Source organism: Hyperolius riggenbachi, chromosome 3, assembly GCF_040937935.1.
Source record: "Hyperolius riggenbachi isolate aHypRig1 chromosome 3, aHypRig1.pri, whole genome shotgun sequence".
Taxonomy (NCBI): domain Eukaryota; kingdom Metazoa; phylum Chordata; class Amphibia; order Anura; family Hyperoliidae; genus Hyperolius; species Hyperolius riggenbachi.
The window spans coordinates 196,064,641-196,079,529 of NC_090648.1; the positions used below are offsets into that span (position 1 = coordinate 196,064,641).

General features: G+C 41.1%; 1 protein-coding gene and 1 long non-coding RNA gene across 4 annotated transcripts in view; one reads left to right on the forward strand and one right to left on the reverse strand.

Annotated features, from left to right (window-relative positions):
- Positions 1–14,889, forward strand: part of CGNL1 (cingulin like 1) — a 150,892-nt gene that overhangs the window by 100,635 nt on the left and 35,368 nt on the right. For all 3 annotated transcript variants that reach the window (XM_068275513.1, XM_068275515.1, XM_068275514.1), the window contains exons 11-13: positions 2,609–2,761; positions 11,994–12,164; positions 12,286–12,447. In XM_068275513.1, coding sequence (XP_068131614.1) covers positions 2,609–2,761; positions 11,994–12,164; positions 12,286–12,447 — 486 coding nt within the window. The remainder of the gene's footprint in view (positions 1–2,608; positions 2,762–11,993; positions 12,165–12,285; positions 12,448–14,889) is intronic.
- The window catches only part of LOC137563273 (uncharacterized), a 59,508-nt gene that overhangs the window by 25,363 nt on the left and 19,256 nt on the right, over positions 1–14,889 (reverse strand). The gene's annotated exons all lie outside the window — the stretch shown is intronic.

Consider the following 14,889-nt stretch of genomic DNA (forward strand, 5'->3'; position numbering starts at 1 on the left):
TTTAATAAATACATTATCACCATTCACAGAAGAATGTGAATATTTTATGTGTACTAAGTATTTCTATCAATCTTCTACCAATCTTTGCTCATCTTACATCTAAGAAAAAAGCCAAAGCAAAGTGCCAGAATAAGTAGCATAAAGGGTGGGCAAGTGAGTTCCAAAACTACTATAAATAACCCAGTGTGTATTAACTCCTATCCCCTCTCCGTGTCTATTTAACCCATCCCCATCTTATGACTTCACCCGACTGACATCAGACACCTTATTTATTGTTCTATATCAATTAATTTTCCCTTAACTCAATACCTCCCTCTTTATCCTCTCATCTTCAGTGTCTGTCATCAATCGGGGTCATTCCGCCTACTCATTTACCCCTCCAGTGCTCCTTACAAGACCTAAATAGCTAATTATACATTCCCCCCTCCCTTCAACTAAATGCATTTCTTCACCACATTACTTCCTTCCATGTCACCATTAATACTCTATACAATATGATTATTATATTTTTCATATCATTGTCTCACCCCTTAGTTCCCCTTTCCCCTCCCACTCATTACATATGTTTATATTATCAATTACTATAAACCAACACAGTGTATCACATATATCATCACATTGAGTCCGAAATTTATGTAATCTTCTCCCCATTAACCCAGCCCATTCCTTAATATATCACTCTCTATTCAATACAGCTATATTCCAAATTAATAAATACATTATCCCCTTTGGTGAGTATTTTATGTGTATTATAATTTCTATTCATCTTTACTCATCTTAAATTCAAAAGAAAAAAAAAAAAAAAAAAAAAAAAAAAAAACCCTTCCCAATGTCATGACTCACATTCACATTCCACAAAAATATATAGGGGAAGGAAAAAAAAAAAAAAAAAAAAAAAGAAGAAGAAAAACACAATGTTTGAATTAACTTTCCCTCTCACTCCTCTCGGTTCTATCCGGCTCCCTCTCCCCCATGAGTGTCCCACATCTTCTTATTAAGGATGAGAGTTTCATGAGAAATCCGTAAATTTTAGTAAGGAGCATTCAAAAAACAAAAGAGAAAAAAGCAGATAAAAAAAACCCCAGCATTCATGGAGAACAAGGCCACAGTCAGATATTCGTTCGTTGATACTTGCGATTTTGTTGTCCACTGCCCACCAGGTCTGCCATCGGATTCCAATCCGGAGTCTCTATCGCGTTGATTCCCAGGAACAAAAATAGACTTGGGAGATCTGAGGGGAATCTCAAAACGAAAGTCTGAGCATTCTTCCTGATCACTAGGCTGAACGGGAATCCCCACTTGTATGGAATTCCTTCCGATCTCAATGCTTGCAGGATAGGCCGCAATGCCCTCCTCTGTTGCAGTGTACTTGGCGTTAAATCCTGATATAGTTGAATTTCACTGTCTTCATGGCGTATCTTTTCCTGTCGCCTTGCTGCTCCCATTATTTCTTCCCTTTCCTGGAAATTATGCATACAGCATATCACATCTCTTGGCAGGTCTGATGTTTTCGGCATGGCTCTAAGGGCTCTGTGACATCTTTCCATCTTAATATGCTGATCCAGCGACCTGTTCAGTATTTTATTAAATAGAGTTGTTACCGTCTGCATCAGTTCCTCTGGCTTCACCGTCTCCGGTAGGCCTCTTATTCTGATATTCCTCCGCCTTGCTCTATTCTGAGTGTCCTCCAGCTGATATCGCAAGGCATTATTAATGGCGTATTGCCTCTCTTTCTCCTTAGCCAGGTCCTGGATTTCAGTCTGCATCTCCGTCACTTTGGCCTCCATTACTCCAATCTTCTCATTTGCCTCCTGAATGTTGATGCGGAGTATTTCAACTTCCGCTTTAGTCGCCCGCAGTATTTCCTCCGTTTGGTCTGCCAGATCTTGCTTTGTTGGCATATTCTTTAATTGTCTCCATATATCATCCAGATTTCCCGGCTTCCGTGGAGCCTGGGGCGGGGTGGCCGGCATGACTGCGTGTGCGTGTGCTGTATGTGCAGCCTTCTCTGCCGCCGCACATGCGGCTTTCTCCGCCATGTCTCCCGATGTGCTCTCGGGTCCTGACCTTAAAAGTAGGTCCTTTACGGAGCGCTGTGGCGTCTTTTGTTTTTCTGGGATTCCACCGTCTGCTCCCTTCCGTTTAGTACGGCCCGTCATACCCCGTCTATGTGCTCCTATAGCCGACTCTCTCCTCCAGCGTGCTCAATCTCAGGAGAGGTACATGGACCGGGAGATGCGTGAGCGCGCGTCCCCTACGTCATCACGTCGCGCTCCACCCCCCACAGGACTTTGGATGTATTACTTATTACAGGTAATTCATAAGGTTCAAAAGTTCTGTAAGACTTTCATAAGTAGGAATTACAGATTTTATTAAACAAAAACAAGAGTGAAGCATTACAATTTCCTGATCTGTCTTTTCTGGGCATATTTGAGGCAATTTTGTTCTCAAAGTCCAGAATATCAAATGTTCGTTAAGATTGCCTTAACCTCTTGCTTATGTAACACAAACGTTCAGTGGATTCCGTCCTCACCAGCTGTGACTGCAGTATGATATACTGTTCTTGCTTTCCTACAATAACTGATCTTAATATGTTTGTATATTTCAGAGAACTCTCAGCAGGATCAGTCACGAGCATCAGCTGCTGACTGATAGATTAAAAGAGGAATCTAATCAAAAGGAACAGCTGAAAAACTTGAAGAATGAAATGGAAAGTGAGCGCTGGCAGCTGGACAAAACCATAGACAAACTGCAGAAAGAGGTATTTATATATATGTATGTTTGTAAATCTGTATTTTGCTCTGAGTTATGATCAAATAAGTCACCCATAGATGCATTAGACCCCATTCACAGTGCATCAGTTGCATTGCAGAATAATTCTGCAGGTCTACTCACTGCCCATACTTCACCGTAACGGAACGCGTTATTCTAGCTAGCTGCATGCAGGCTTTGTATTAAAGTCTATGTCCAGTACTCATTGCAGTTCACACTCGGTCAACGGACCACTGTGAACATAGCCTTACATTTGGATAGACCGGCTAAACTTGGTGTGTAGCAATCAGAGAACCTGTTTATTTACTGCTGATCTATAAAGCTTGATGAATACATTGGCACATAAAGCTCTAAGATATATAGTTAAAGTCATTGGGAACCGCTTTATAAAAAAAGAAACCAGCCAGATACGTACCTAAGGAGAGGGAAGGCCCTGGGTCCTAATGAGCCTTCCCTCTCCTCTCCCGGTGCCCTCGGTGCAGCGATGTCCCCTGGAGCAGTATTTGACTAAATTGGTCAAATACTGCTCCTTCCGATGGCGAAGGTGACCAAGGAAAGTCTCTCGAAGACGGGCGACTCCATACTGTGCAAACGTGAGCGCCCTCTATCGCGCAATCACGCATGCGCAGTATGGAGCCGCCTGTCTTCAGGAGGACTTGGCTCCCGAAGACTTCCGAAGTTCCCCGCTGTGGGGGATTTTAACGGCGGAGCCACCAAGGGCACCGGGAGAGGAGAGGGAAAGCTCATTAGGACCCAAAGCCTTCTCTCTCCTTAGGTAAGTATCTGGTTTCTTTTTTTATAAAGCAGTTCCCAATGACTTTAAGTGAAACTGTGGAAGCCAAAAGTAACTTCTAGAAGACCAGGAAGACATTCAGAGAAAACGGATTGTTAGTGGCAAGAAAGGCTGAGGCTATAAGGTCTGGCTGTAGGATTGGAGGTGCACAATATTACATGTGCAGAGATACTTGAACAAAAATGATCTACATAGAAGAATCATCAGGAAAAAGCCTTAAGGTGGCCATGCATCTAGCGATGATGGGCAGATTTGACCAAAGAGACAAATCTCTCTCTAACCATTTCTGATTATAGAGAGATCTGTTGGCTGTTCATATACCGCAGGCCAATTCCCAATCAATTTCATGGTTAAATTGATCAGGAATCAGCCTTGTGACGCCTCATCCGGCAACCTCGCTGTCCCGACGCTATCCCCCTATTGTTAAATGTCCCGCCGGTGCCCAGTGCAAGTGATACCTTACCTGTCACGACCTCCGCTTGTCCTCTGCTGCCTACGGGCGCACTCCGTTCTCCATACACGCTCGCCACATAGTTGCCTAGTAACATGGCCGCATGTATTCCCTTACTAGGTAACCACATGGGGCGCCCGTGTATGGAGAACGGAGTGCACCCGAAACCAGCGGAGGCAGCGGACAGGTAATGTATCACTTGACCTGGGCATCAGGGGGGCATTTAACATTAGGGGGATATCGTCAGGGCAGCGAGGTGGCCGAGGTGAAGGAAAACATTTCATTTTTTAAAGGGTACATATTATAAATGTTATTCTTGTTCAGTGCTTAGTCTCCCTTTTAACTTTTTTAACTTCTCACTATGCAATGTATTGATTTATAAGTTCCTCTTTAAGCACAAGTGATTTGGCTTTCATAATTTTGGTGTCTGATGTTTACATCAGAAAAAGTCATTTGTATTTAGTTTCTTAAACGTTTTAAATGACATGCATTTGGAAACTTTGGAATGTGCATAAAAATATTAACTGCAGGGTCGTGACAGCTTGAGAATCTTTATCGTGTTAATGGTTAATCTCATAAAGCAGATCTGTAGCGTTCAAAAATGTCAGTACATTTCATAGCAGTTGGGGAATTGCTGACCATGGATGCTGAAAGGGAAAGCTGTTCAGAAGCTTTCTACGTTTTTCTTTTTTTTTGTTTCAATTTTATTGCATTTAATTGAGATGTTTGAAAAACTGGGCAACATTCTTCTTTAGCAAATTACTCTGAGGCTTTATAAGAGTTTGCCACTATGAAACCAGTTGTATGCTTCACTCTATCTGCAGGTTCTCCTATGATTTCGGGGTTCCCTATGTTGGGAGGTGACAGGTGACTTTGGCACAGTTTAAAACTGAAACACACTACTGCTTCTGGCAAAAGTATTCTTGTACAAAATGTTGCTTTTCGACAAATCATCCTAATGGGTGGGAAAGCAGTTGGCTTTGGTGTGACAGAATAAACAATTCCTCTTAGCAAGGAACAGAGTAATGCAGTTGCCACCACAATACGATATTACTTGTCTGAAAAAGGGTGGCATATGTGGTAGATGGCTTTCTTGCGTCTATACAAAAAAAGGCGCAAGGAAAAATGGGTGCAAAATAGTGGTAGTAGAATATCTGTAATTTTACTGATATCTTTCTATCCACTATAGTAGAATATCGTTAATTTTACTGATATTCTATGATGCCGCTCTGCTCCATAACTCTCACATGAATTCTCCTCTGTCTGTGTCTAACAAGACCCCCCCACCTATGTCTAACAAGAACCCTTCCCTATCTACAACACTAACCACCCCCACCTACTCCTAACACTCCATCTCCTACCTACTCCTAAAATTAACCACTCTGCACTTGCCACTATTTAGCTCTGGAGTTCGACTACAGTGCAGCTAAATTTCGGTGAACTACTGTTCTCAGCTCACCGCTGTTCCTGCGGCTTCATTGTAGCAGAACTCAACCACTGCTATTTACACAGGAGTTCGGTTGTATTTTAGCCAAACAGTGAATTACTGGTTTCAATATGCTCATCACCTTTCCTGCAGAGTTCGGCTACACTCCCATGCACAAATTTCTGTCTATGGCTGGTATTTCCATGGACACCTATGGCGGCACCCACATTTTCCCTGTGCCGTGCGGGCACAGATTGCCGTTTTCGCTTTCTTGCCATCTGAGACAAGTCTCCCAACCTTTGTGAATGTCAGTGCATATTTGTCGACCTTTCTTTATCCCATATTAAAATCAGTCTCTTGCTTACTACCAGGTGGACTCTTCATCTGGCTTAGAACTTGATTTTAGGTAACTGCACTGAGTAGCCAAAGAGCTGAAGGTTTGCATTGAGGCTAAAATATTTACTAAGAACAAACATTGTGAATTCTAGTAAATTGTAAGGACTTCCCCATTTTATTGGTTTTATACTTTTTCTGTTGTAGTTCAAGGTTTGCAATTATGAGCAGAGCTTCAAAGAGTCTTTCTGTAAGTTAATTGTGATTAGGCTGAGCAGCTGGTTCCATGGTCTATTTTTGAACTGTTCATGAAGATGAGTTTTCTTTTGGTTATTCATTAACAATTTGGGACGTTCCCAAATTACTGAGAATGAATTGAGCAGAACGCTTTTTATTCTGCAGTGTGTGGCAAATGTTGCTTTGAATTCGAATTAGGAGATAAAGAAGCTTCTTGTACTGCTTGTCCTACCTCACTTGTAAACTAATTACAGTGTGCTGTTGTTCTGGAGGGCTGGGGTGAATAATACACTCAAATAAACATCAGGTGTATGCAATGAGATGGGTAATGACAGCATTTAGATAATGTGGTCAGTTAAATAGTAGTTTGTTTGCGGTTACAGACAACTTCCCCTATAAAACATTAACTGCGTAATAACATGGCCACACGGCTGTAACCTTCAAACTGGATGTCACCACTCTGAGCACTTTCTCTACTGAGGAGAAACGGAATGATTTGCTGTGCGTGTTTCACATTACACGGGGTTACAAAGTACGTGACTTTCTCATGGCTGCAAGTCCAGATTGTGTATTTGTTCTGTTAATGCTATTATCTGCAATAGCTGTTAACTTGTTTGATGCCGCAATCCCATTTCTAACTCATCCCTTATTCCATGTCTACAAAAGTGTAGCTCAAACTCCTAAACAGATCTCTGGAAACCAGTGTATGACACAAGTAATTGCGTACTTTTCTATATTTTAATACTGGTATTGGAATATAAGTAAAACATTTTGCAGTGAAGAAATTTCACACAGATTTTAGTCAGAAGGATCAATGCTGTCTAAAAAAACCTGCCCCACCTATGGTAGATTTACCTATTTTCTCAGTCTTTGGATATCTCTGTTTTTTATATGTCAGTTTGGGAGCGAAGGAGGTGCCCTAAAAATATAACGTATTTGAAAATAGTTTAAAATGTAAGAGGAACTTACCTCGGGAAATGAGGCCTAGTTCAGTTAAAAAATTGGTCATTTTATTGAAAAAACACCAGAGCCTTTCTGGAAGATTTGCAGGTTTTCTAGTCTCCCATTGTTATGTCCGTGTTCTTTTCAACATCCTTTCCAGTGCTGATAAACTGGTGTAGTGCAAAGCCCTGTTCATATCCCTGTAACCTCAGCTCTGTTTGGGCAGTCTCTACTTACATTCCTAAGACACGCCCCTGCAGAACCAATGAGATTTTAGTATTTATTTTATCTTGATATTTAGGAGATGTGTCTTTACCAAGTGTGCCCCAAGTCATAGTAAAAATACTTACTGAATTTTTTGACATTACTGTTACTTATGATACTCTGATAAGGGCATTATGAACACTTTATTCATTTATTTGGTAATACATCATGATTCATTTAGTTAAATAGGTTTTATGTGTTTTATATATGGCCTATTGCACACTTTTCCAATTTTACTCACTCAATGTAATACCAGAGTGAACTGGCCTGTGGTCACTGGACTGGGGAGCTGCAGACCTTTAACTGGAATTTGCTTTGAAATGTGCCTAGGAATAATGCAAATACATTCAGCCTGGGGCGGTTAATCATTACTTCTAGGTTTCTTGTGCTGGGAGGCTGCCTGTTTTGACATTTTCTATTCAGCCATGAGCTGTTTTCATTGTTATTGGGACAACACATTTCTGCCAGTTTCTGAATATGTTTGACTTGTATCAAGGTCAAAACTGGTTAGAATTGTTTAAAGCCGCCAGAATTCAATACAATGTCAAAATGGCTGCATGTACAGGAATGGGAGTACACTGTTTTATTTATGTGTGTTTGAAATTGAATGTTCACCATTAGAAAGGGTTTTGCTGTTTGCAAGTACTTATCTTTTCAGCAGCTTAAAGTGAACCAGAGACGAAGCACCCTAATGTATTTTACCATATATCAGTGGGAACATTAGAGAAAACACCTACCCTGCTTTCTGTTTCATTCTTCACTGCTTAGCTTGCTTGTTATCAGTCCTGATAAAATCCCTTACTGAGCATTCAGTCTGGCTTTGCTCAGGAATCATTATAGCTGAGTCTGTCTTCTCTGATGTCTTTTCAAGCCCAAGCCTGCCCCCTTCTGGCTCTGCTATAATAACTGAGCTATAATGATTCCTGAGCAATTCAAGACTGAATGCTCAGTCGGGGATTTTATCAGGGTTGATAACAAGCAGGCTGAGCAGGGAAGAATGAAACAGACAGCAGGGTAGGTGTTTTCTCTAATGTTCCCACTCATATATAAGGTAAAATACATGAGGGTTCTTCGTCTCTGGTTCACTTTATCACAAAGTGGAGAACCTTTGCATCAGGCATGGCCATGATTAAACAATGTTGCGTGGAAATCTTTCCTGGGTCATATCATCATATCAGAGCATAGAAAGGAGTGGAAAAAGATTAGTGGAATAGCATTTGATTGCAACCATATGCTGGTACCCAAAGTGTATACATTTTAGTTTATATAACTCCAGTCTGTCTTTGATTTATTTAATTTTTTGGTCCTTTTTATGGTGGCCATACATGGTACAATTTTTTTATACAATCTTACCATTTCTATGTAGTATAAGGGTAAATTAAGAGAATATACTGAAAAGATAATTTAGGTAGTTCCCTAATACTACATAAAATTGGTAAGATTGGATGAAAAAAAATTGTACCATGTATGGCCACCATTAGCCCCTTATGCTGGATACATATTATACGTTTTTTCCGCTCGATCCCCTTATCTTTCGCTCGTTTTTTTAATCTTTTTTCCATTCACTTCTATGAGAAATCAAGCGGTAAAACGATTGAGAGGAATATCGGACACGACGGAATTTATCAATCGAACGCATCTATCGAGTGGAATAACGAAACGTGTGTTCCCAGCATAACACCTAGACGTTCTGGTTTACCATGCGCTTGCTGGGCAACCTGTTGTTCTATTTTTATTTATTTTTTAAAGGGCTCTTGATGATTATTTATGCACCCAGATGCAGTAGACCAAAATGCTAAATCTGCAACCTTCTATTAAACTTTGCAATGCTTTGCTATTACCCAGGCGAGAAATGCAAACATTTGTCTCCTAATAGGAAAGCTTTTAGTAAATCTAATCCAGTTGTTTAGGATCACATATGTTCTATAATATTCTCAAGCCAGGGAAACATTAGTAAATCAGACACATAGCATTCTTCCCTAAAAGTAGTACTTCCCTTTTTCCTGTCAAGGCTACATTGAGCAGAAGCAACTTCCTCTCCAGCATTTTCTTATGTGAACTTGTCATAAGAGAGCTGTGGAAGAACTTCCAACTTGATCCCTGACTGTCTATCTGCTGTCTCTACATTCATGTCATCTCGTTTCCTTAAACTTAACATGAACAAAATGGAGATTGTGATTTTTCTACCTTCTCTAGCTGCTTCCTCGCCCATAATGGCCACAAATGTAGAGAATACTCCAATAACCTCAACTCCTAAAACTTGCTGTCTGTGGGTAACTCTGGACTCTGCTCTCTCATTTGGACCACATATTAACACATTAACTACCTCCTGCTACTTACATCTCAAAAACATTTCCAGAGTCAGGCCTTTCCTTTCACAGGAGGCTATTAAAATGCTTGTACATGCTGTAATCATATCTTGACTACTGTAACACCCTACTCTGTGTTCTACCAAAAACAAGACTGGCACCTCTCCAGCCCCTACTAAAGTCTGCTGCCCACCTCATCCACCTTTCCTCCAGCTCATCTGATGCAGCCCCTCTCTGCCAATCTCTCCATTGGCTACATATTACCCAAAGGATTCAGTTTAAACTCCTCATCCTATCATACAAAGCTTTTCATAAGTTGCAACCTTCTTACATTTCCTCACTAATCTTCAGATAGCATCCCACCCGAAACCTTCACTCCTCCCGAGAGACAATCTCATTCCCGCATCCAGGACTTCTTACGAGCATCACCTCTCCTTTGGAATGCCAGTCAGTCATGCTCCGAGCCTGGAAGTCTTCAAACATTCTCTCAAAACCCACCTGTTCAGTTATAGCTTTTGGATTTAACTATTGATCATCTAGTCCAGGGGTGCCCAATGCGTCGATCGCGATCTACCGGTAGATCACGAAGGGCTGCTGGGTAGATCGCGGCCAAGTATTTAAAATAGTGCGCCGGACGCTGCCAGTGCAGCGCCAGCTACTATCTAATTGTGCTGCTATGCAGAGCAGCACGTGACAGCCAGAGGAGGAGAAGGGAGAGGAACAGCCAGTGAGAGCCTGAGGCCCCACCCCTCCAGGATGCACAGCGAGAGGAATCAGCGGGGAAGATTGAATACTGGAGACCAGCGGGGAAGATTGAATGCTGGAGACGGCGTGTGCACGGGGCTCCAGTAGGGGATGAAGGGAGACTAGGCAGGTCCTTTGAAGAAGCCGAGAGCTGCCTGCAGAGAAGGGTGAAAGAATCCACACACCAAAGTCTCACCCTGGTTGACATGGGTCTGCAGCTGCTGGCTGATCACATTGTAATTAGTTTACCAGCCAGCAGCACGCTGAGATGTTTGCACAAATGTGTTTGTAGGACTGCTTTGATGTGTGATGAGATACTAATGGATCCTATCTGATAAGGATCTCTGATAACTTATTGTAAACAGTTCAAAGGAATCCAAATGCAGCATACCAGCTAGCATGTGCATTGAACCTTTGTCTGTACTTGATTTGATTTGTAGTATTGGACATACAAGTACAGTTTCAATCCTATCCACACTTGATGCTTGTGACTTGCTTTAGAAATCAGGATTGGGGGGAGGGGGGTGGAATTCTGCAGCTGCCCAATTATGCTGCGTTGGGGGGGGGGGGGAGATATGTTGGTAGATCTCTCAGGCTCGATAATTTTGAAAGTAGCACCTCTGATCTAGTCAATACACTGGAACAACTATGAACATTACAGGAAAATCTGTCAACTTGTTCCAAGTCACTAACAGTAACATAGAGGGGGATCAACATTACAACTATAACCCTACATTTTTAGGAGGAGGTAAGGTGGCAGTCTGCATAGCACATAGGTGACATAGCTAAACAGGGGACCTTTAAAGTGTAACTTAACCATTGGGGATAAAACAACCATTTGCATGAATTTGTTGTAGAATTAGGGCAGACAGCTGTTGTCCGACACAATTAAATTCAGTTGGTGACTGATAGTGATAACCAGAGTTGTGTGTAAATGAAACATTAACTACAAGAATCCAAACAATTTTGTATGATACATGATACAAAAGCACAGACATTAGGAATTATTATGAATTGTTTTATACACCCTATATAAAATGTTGCCATGGCTTCAGGGAAGCATATCTTAAATCATTTAGACATTATAGGTGGCTGCATTCAGAAAAGGAAAGTATTTTGTCCATTAATATTTATTGGATTTGAATAAGTTGAACACTGAACTGCAGTCACAGTTAGCAGCAAACACCGCATGCAGGGGGAAATAGCTAATGGTCATAGAAACATAAAACAGTACAAACAATAGTTCTGTCTATACGATGAGCATCTCTGGTTTTAATAGCACCTCTACCATAATTTAGTCACTACCACTCATGGGAATGGTAGCGACTAAAGAAACATTAATTCTAGCTTTTTATCTCCATTATACTCACACTAGACTTCTGGCAGTAGGCATCTTAGCCAGTAGAATGACCTGGTCATCGGATACACACCTGGCCACCAACTCCTCTCCTCCCAAAAACCTCCTCCTAATAACATCACGCATATCGCAATCGCATGCGTGACTACAGGACTTCACTAGAGTCACCCTCATCCTGTGGAACACTCTCCCACTGCCCGTCAGGCTTGCCCCCTTCTACAGCACCTTCAAACTATTATTATTATTATTATTACTACTGTATTATGGATTCTTTTTAGTAGTTAAGACCAACAGTAGATTACTAATTACTGCAGTGATAATCACTAACCATGAACCACTTATTAAAAGATGCTGTTTTTCACTAGATTACAGAACATGTTGAATTCTCCCGGTCATCCACTGTGGACCTTCAGAAGCAGTTTGATGATTATAAAGAGAAACATCGAAAAGAGAGTGCTGAAATGCAAAGACAGCTAAAGGATAAGTCAATAGACCTGGAAAGATACAACCAGACAATCAAGAAGCTGCAAGATGAGGTAATTAGCATTTTCATGGAAGATATAAATATTAACTCTACAGTGCATCATACATCATTATTTAGAGGCATGTTTGTCTTGTAGTGCTGAATTTGTAAGCTGTGTTGTTTTAACACAATAGATACGACACTTGGAAGAAAATTTGCTAGACCACCAGCGAGCCCATGATGATTCCTTGACCAAGAATCACCTTTTGCAGCAAACAATAAAGGACCTACAGTATGAACTTGATGCAAGAAACCATTTGAAGGATGATCGTGGTAGACAGGTTAAGTCAATGGAGGTAATATGCTTGGTCATACCCACTTTACCGTACTGAAAATTCAAAAACAAATGCTTATAATTATATCTAAGTTTCCTCTGACTGCAAAAATTTCAAAACAAACCTAAAGTGAGATGAAAATTCAAGCTGCTATTTTTGGCTTTTTGTTTTTACACTAATTCCCTGACTTTTTAATTATAAATAGCCATGGCACTATCCACGTACTTCTCATTTCAGGTTCCCTTTATTTTTTTATGATCTAGTTGGACTCCACTGATTATTAAAATAATATTTTCAAAGGGGGGGTTGGTTTAAATCAGATGAAGTGGTGTAATATCCTGAGAGAATTGCTGGACAGAGGCACCAGTAAGAATCCACAACCAGTAGGTAGGTAGTGATGTAGATAAAGTCTCAATAAAGCCTTAAATCTGCAGTAATGCATTATATGGTAAAAAACAACAACACTTTTTTCAGGTGAGGTGTAAAAGATGATGCTATGTGTGACATTTGCCTCACTAAAGTTCATTCAGTGCCAAGCAGGCTTTTTTTCGATTTAGCACGTCACCTGAAGACGTGGTTTCAACCATGAAGCATGTTCTGGGTGCAAGCCTGTATTTAAAAAAAAATTACCTATACCACTACCTACTTGCTAGTTCCTGCTAGTGGCTCTACCTAGTTGTTCTCTCAACCTACTCATGTTATTAATTCATTAACCAATTAACCTTCCTGGACGTAAAAGTTACGTTCAGGAGGCCATGTGCGCTCCCGCGCGCCCCCGCGGCCGATCGCGCGTATGCACGCTTGCTCCCGGCCTGCGGTTCGTTAGCCAGACAATCAGTGAATCTGGCTATATTGCCCGATCACTGATTCCTCTCCCCCGCAGAAAAAGCGACAGCTTCTCTCGGAAGCTTCGCTTTTTCTAGCTCTAGCATCCCTCTAAGCGTACATGTTACGCCTAGAGTGATGTACACTAAACAAACTCATGGCTGCCATCTTGTGGCCAAAAAGTAAAACTACACCTAAATGTAAAAATGACAATTTACATCCCACCCTCCAAAAAATACCCACATAAAATGTTTAATTAAAAAAAACAAAAAAAAATTACAATAAAAAAAAACATGTAAATATTTACCTAAGGGTATAAACTTTTTAAATATCAGAGTAAAGATGAAATATTTCTATTTTTTTCTTAAAGAGAACCTGAGGTGTGTTTAAAGAATGTTATCTGCATACAGAGGCTGGATCTGCCTATACAGCCCAGCCTCTGTTGCTATCCCAAACCCCACTAAGGTCCCCCTGCACTCTGCAATCCCTCATAAATCACAGCCGTGCTGTGAGGCTGTGTTTACATCTGTAGTGTCAGTCTCAGCTGCTCCCCCGCCTCCTGCATAGCTCCGGTCCCTGCCCCCATCCCTTCCCTCCAATCAGCAGGGAGGGAGGGGATGCAGGTGGGGACTGGAGTTCTGCAGGAGGCGGGGAGAGCAGCAGACTGACACTATAGAGATAAACACAGCCAGCTCTGACAAGCTGTTTACCTTAGAGGGGTTTGGGATAGCAACAGAGGCTGGGCTGTATAGGCAGATCCAGCCTCTGTATGCAGATAATATTCTTCAAACCCACCTCGGGTTCTCTTTAAATTATAAGCTTGTAAATAGTGATGGATGCAAAACGGAAAAAATGCACTTTTATTTCAAAATAAAATATTGTCCCCATACATTGTGATAGGGACATAATTTAAATGGTGTAATAACCAGGACAAATAGGCAAATACAATACGTGGGTTTTAATTATGGAGGCATGTATTATTTTAAAACTAAAATGGCCGAAAACTGAGAAATTGAATTTTTTCAGTTTTTTTCTTATTCTTCCTGTTAAAATGCATTTACAGTAAAGTGGCTCTTAGCAAAATGTAACCCCCAAAGAAAGCCTAATTGGTGACGGAAAAAACAAGATATAGATCAGTTCATTGTGATAAGTAATGATAAAGTTATAGGCTTATGAATGGGAGGTGAACATTGCTCGGATGCATAAAGTGAAAACGACTGAATACGAAGTGGTTAACATCATTGTCCTGGCCTGGATGTGAAGTTCAATAAGGATTTCTAACCATTTACTCTGCTTGGTGATAGAAGTATTCTCCATTTGCACAGACCTCTGATTGCAATAGATATTGAGTACATATTATCACTGTCACTAGTCTACCCGTACATTAGAAATGTTGCCAGCAGTCTATTCTCTGCTCACACTACAAAGTGCTGAGGAGAGAACTGACTTGGAACAGTAATTGTCTCTTTCTGGCTGACCATGTGACTTGCAGAGTACCTATCAGATGTTCTGTATACAACTTTGCAGCTGCTGTAAGTATAATAGCAGGCTCCCAAGTGGATTAGCAGTGTGTGTGTGGTGTGGGCAAGGAAAGGGGTAGGGTCGGTGGCAGCAGCAGTAGTTTTAAGAGCAATAGCA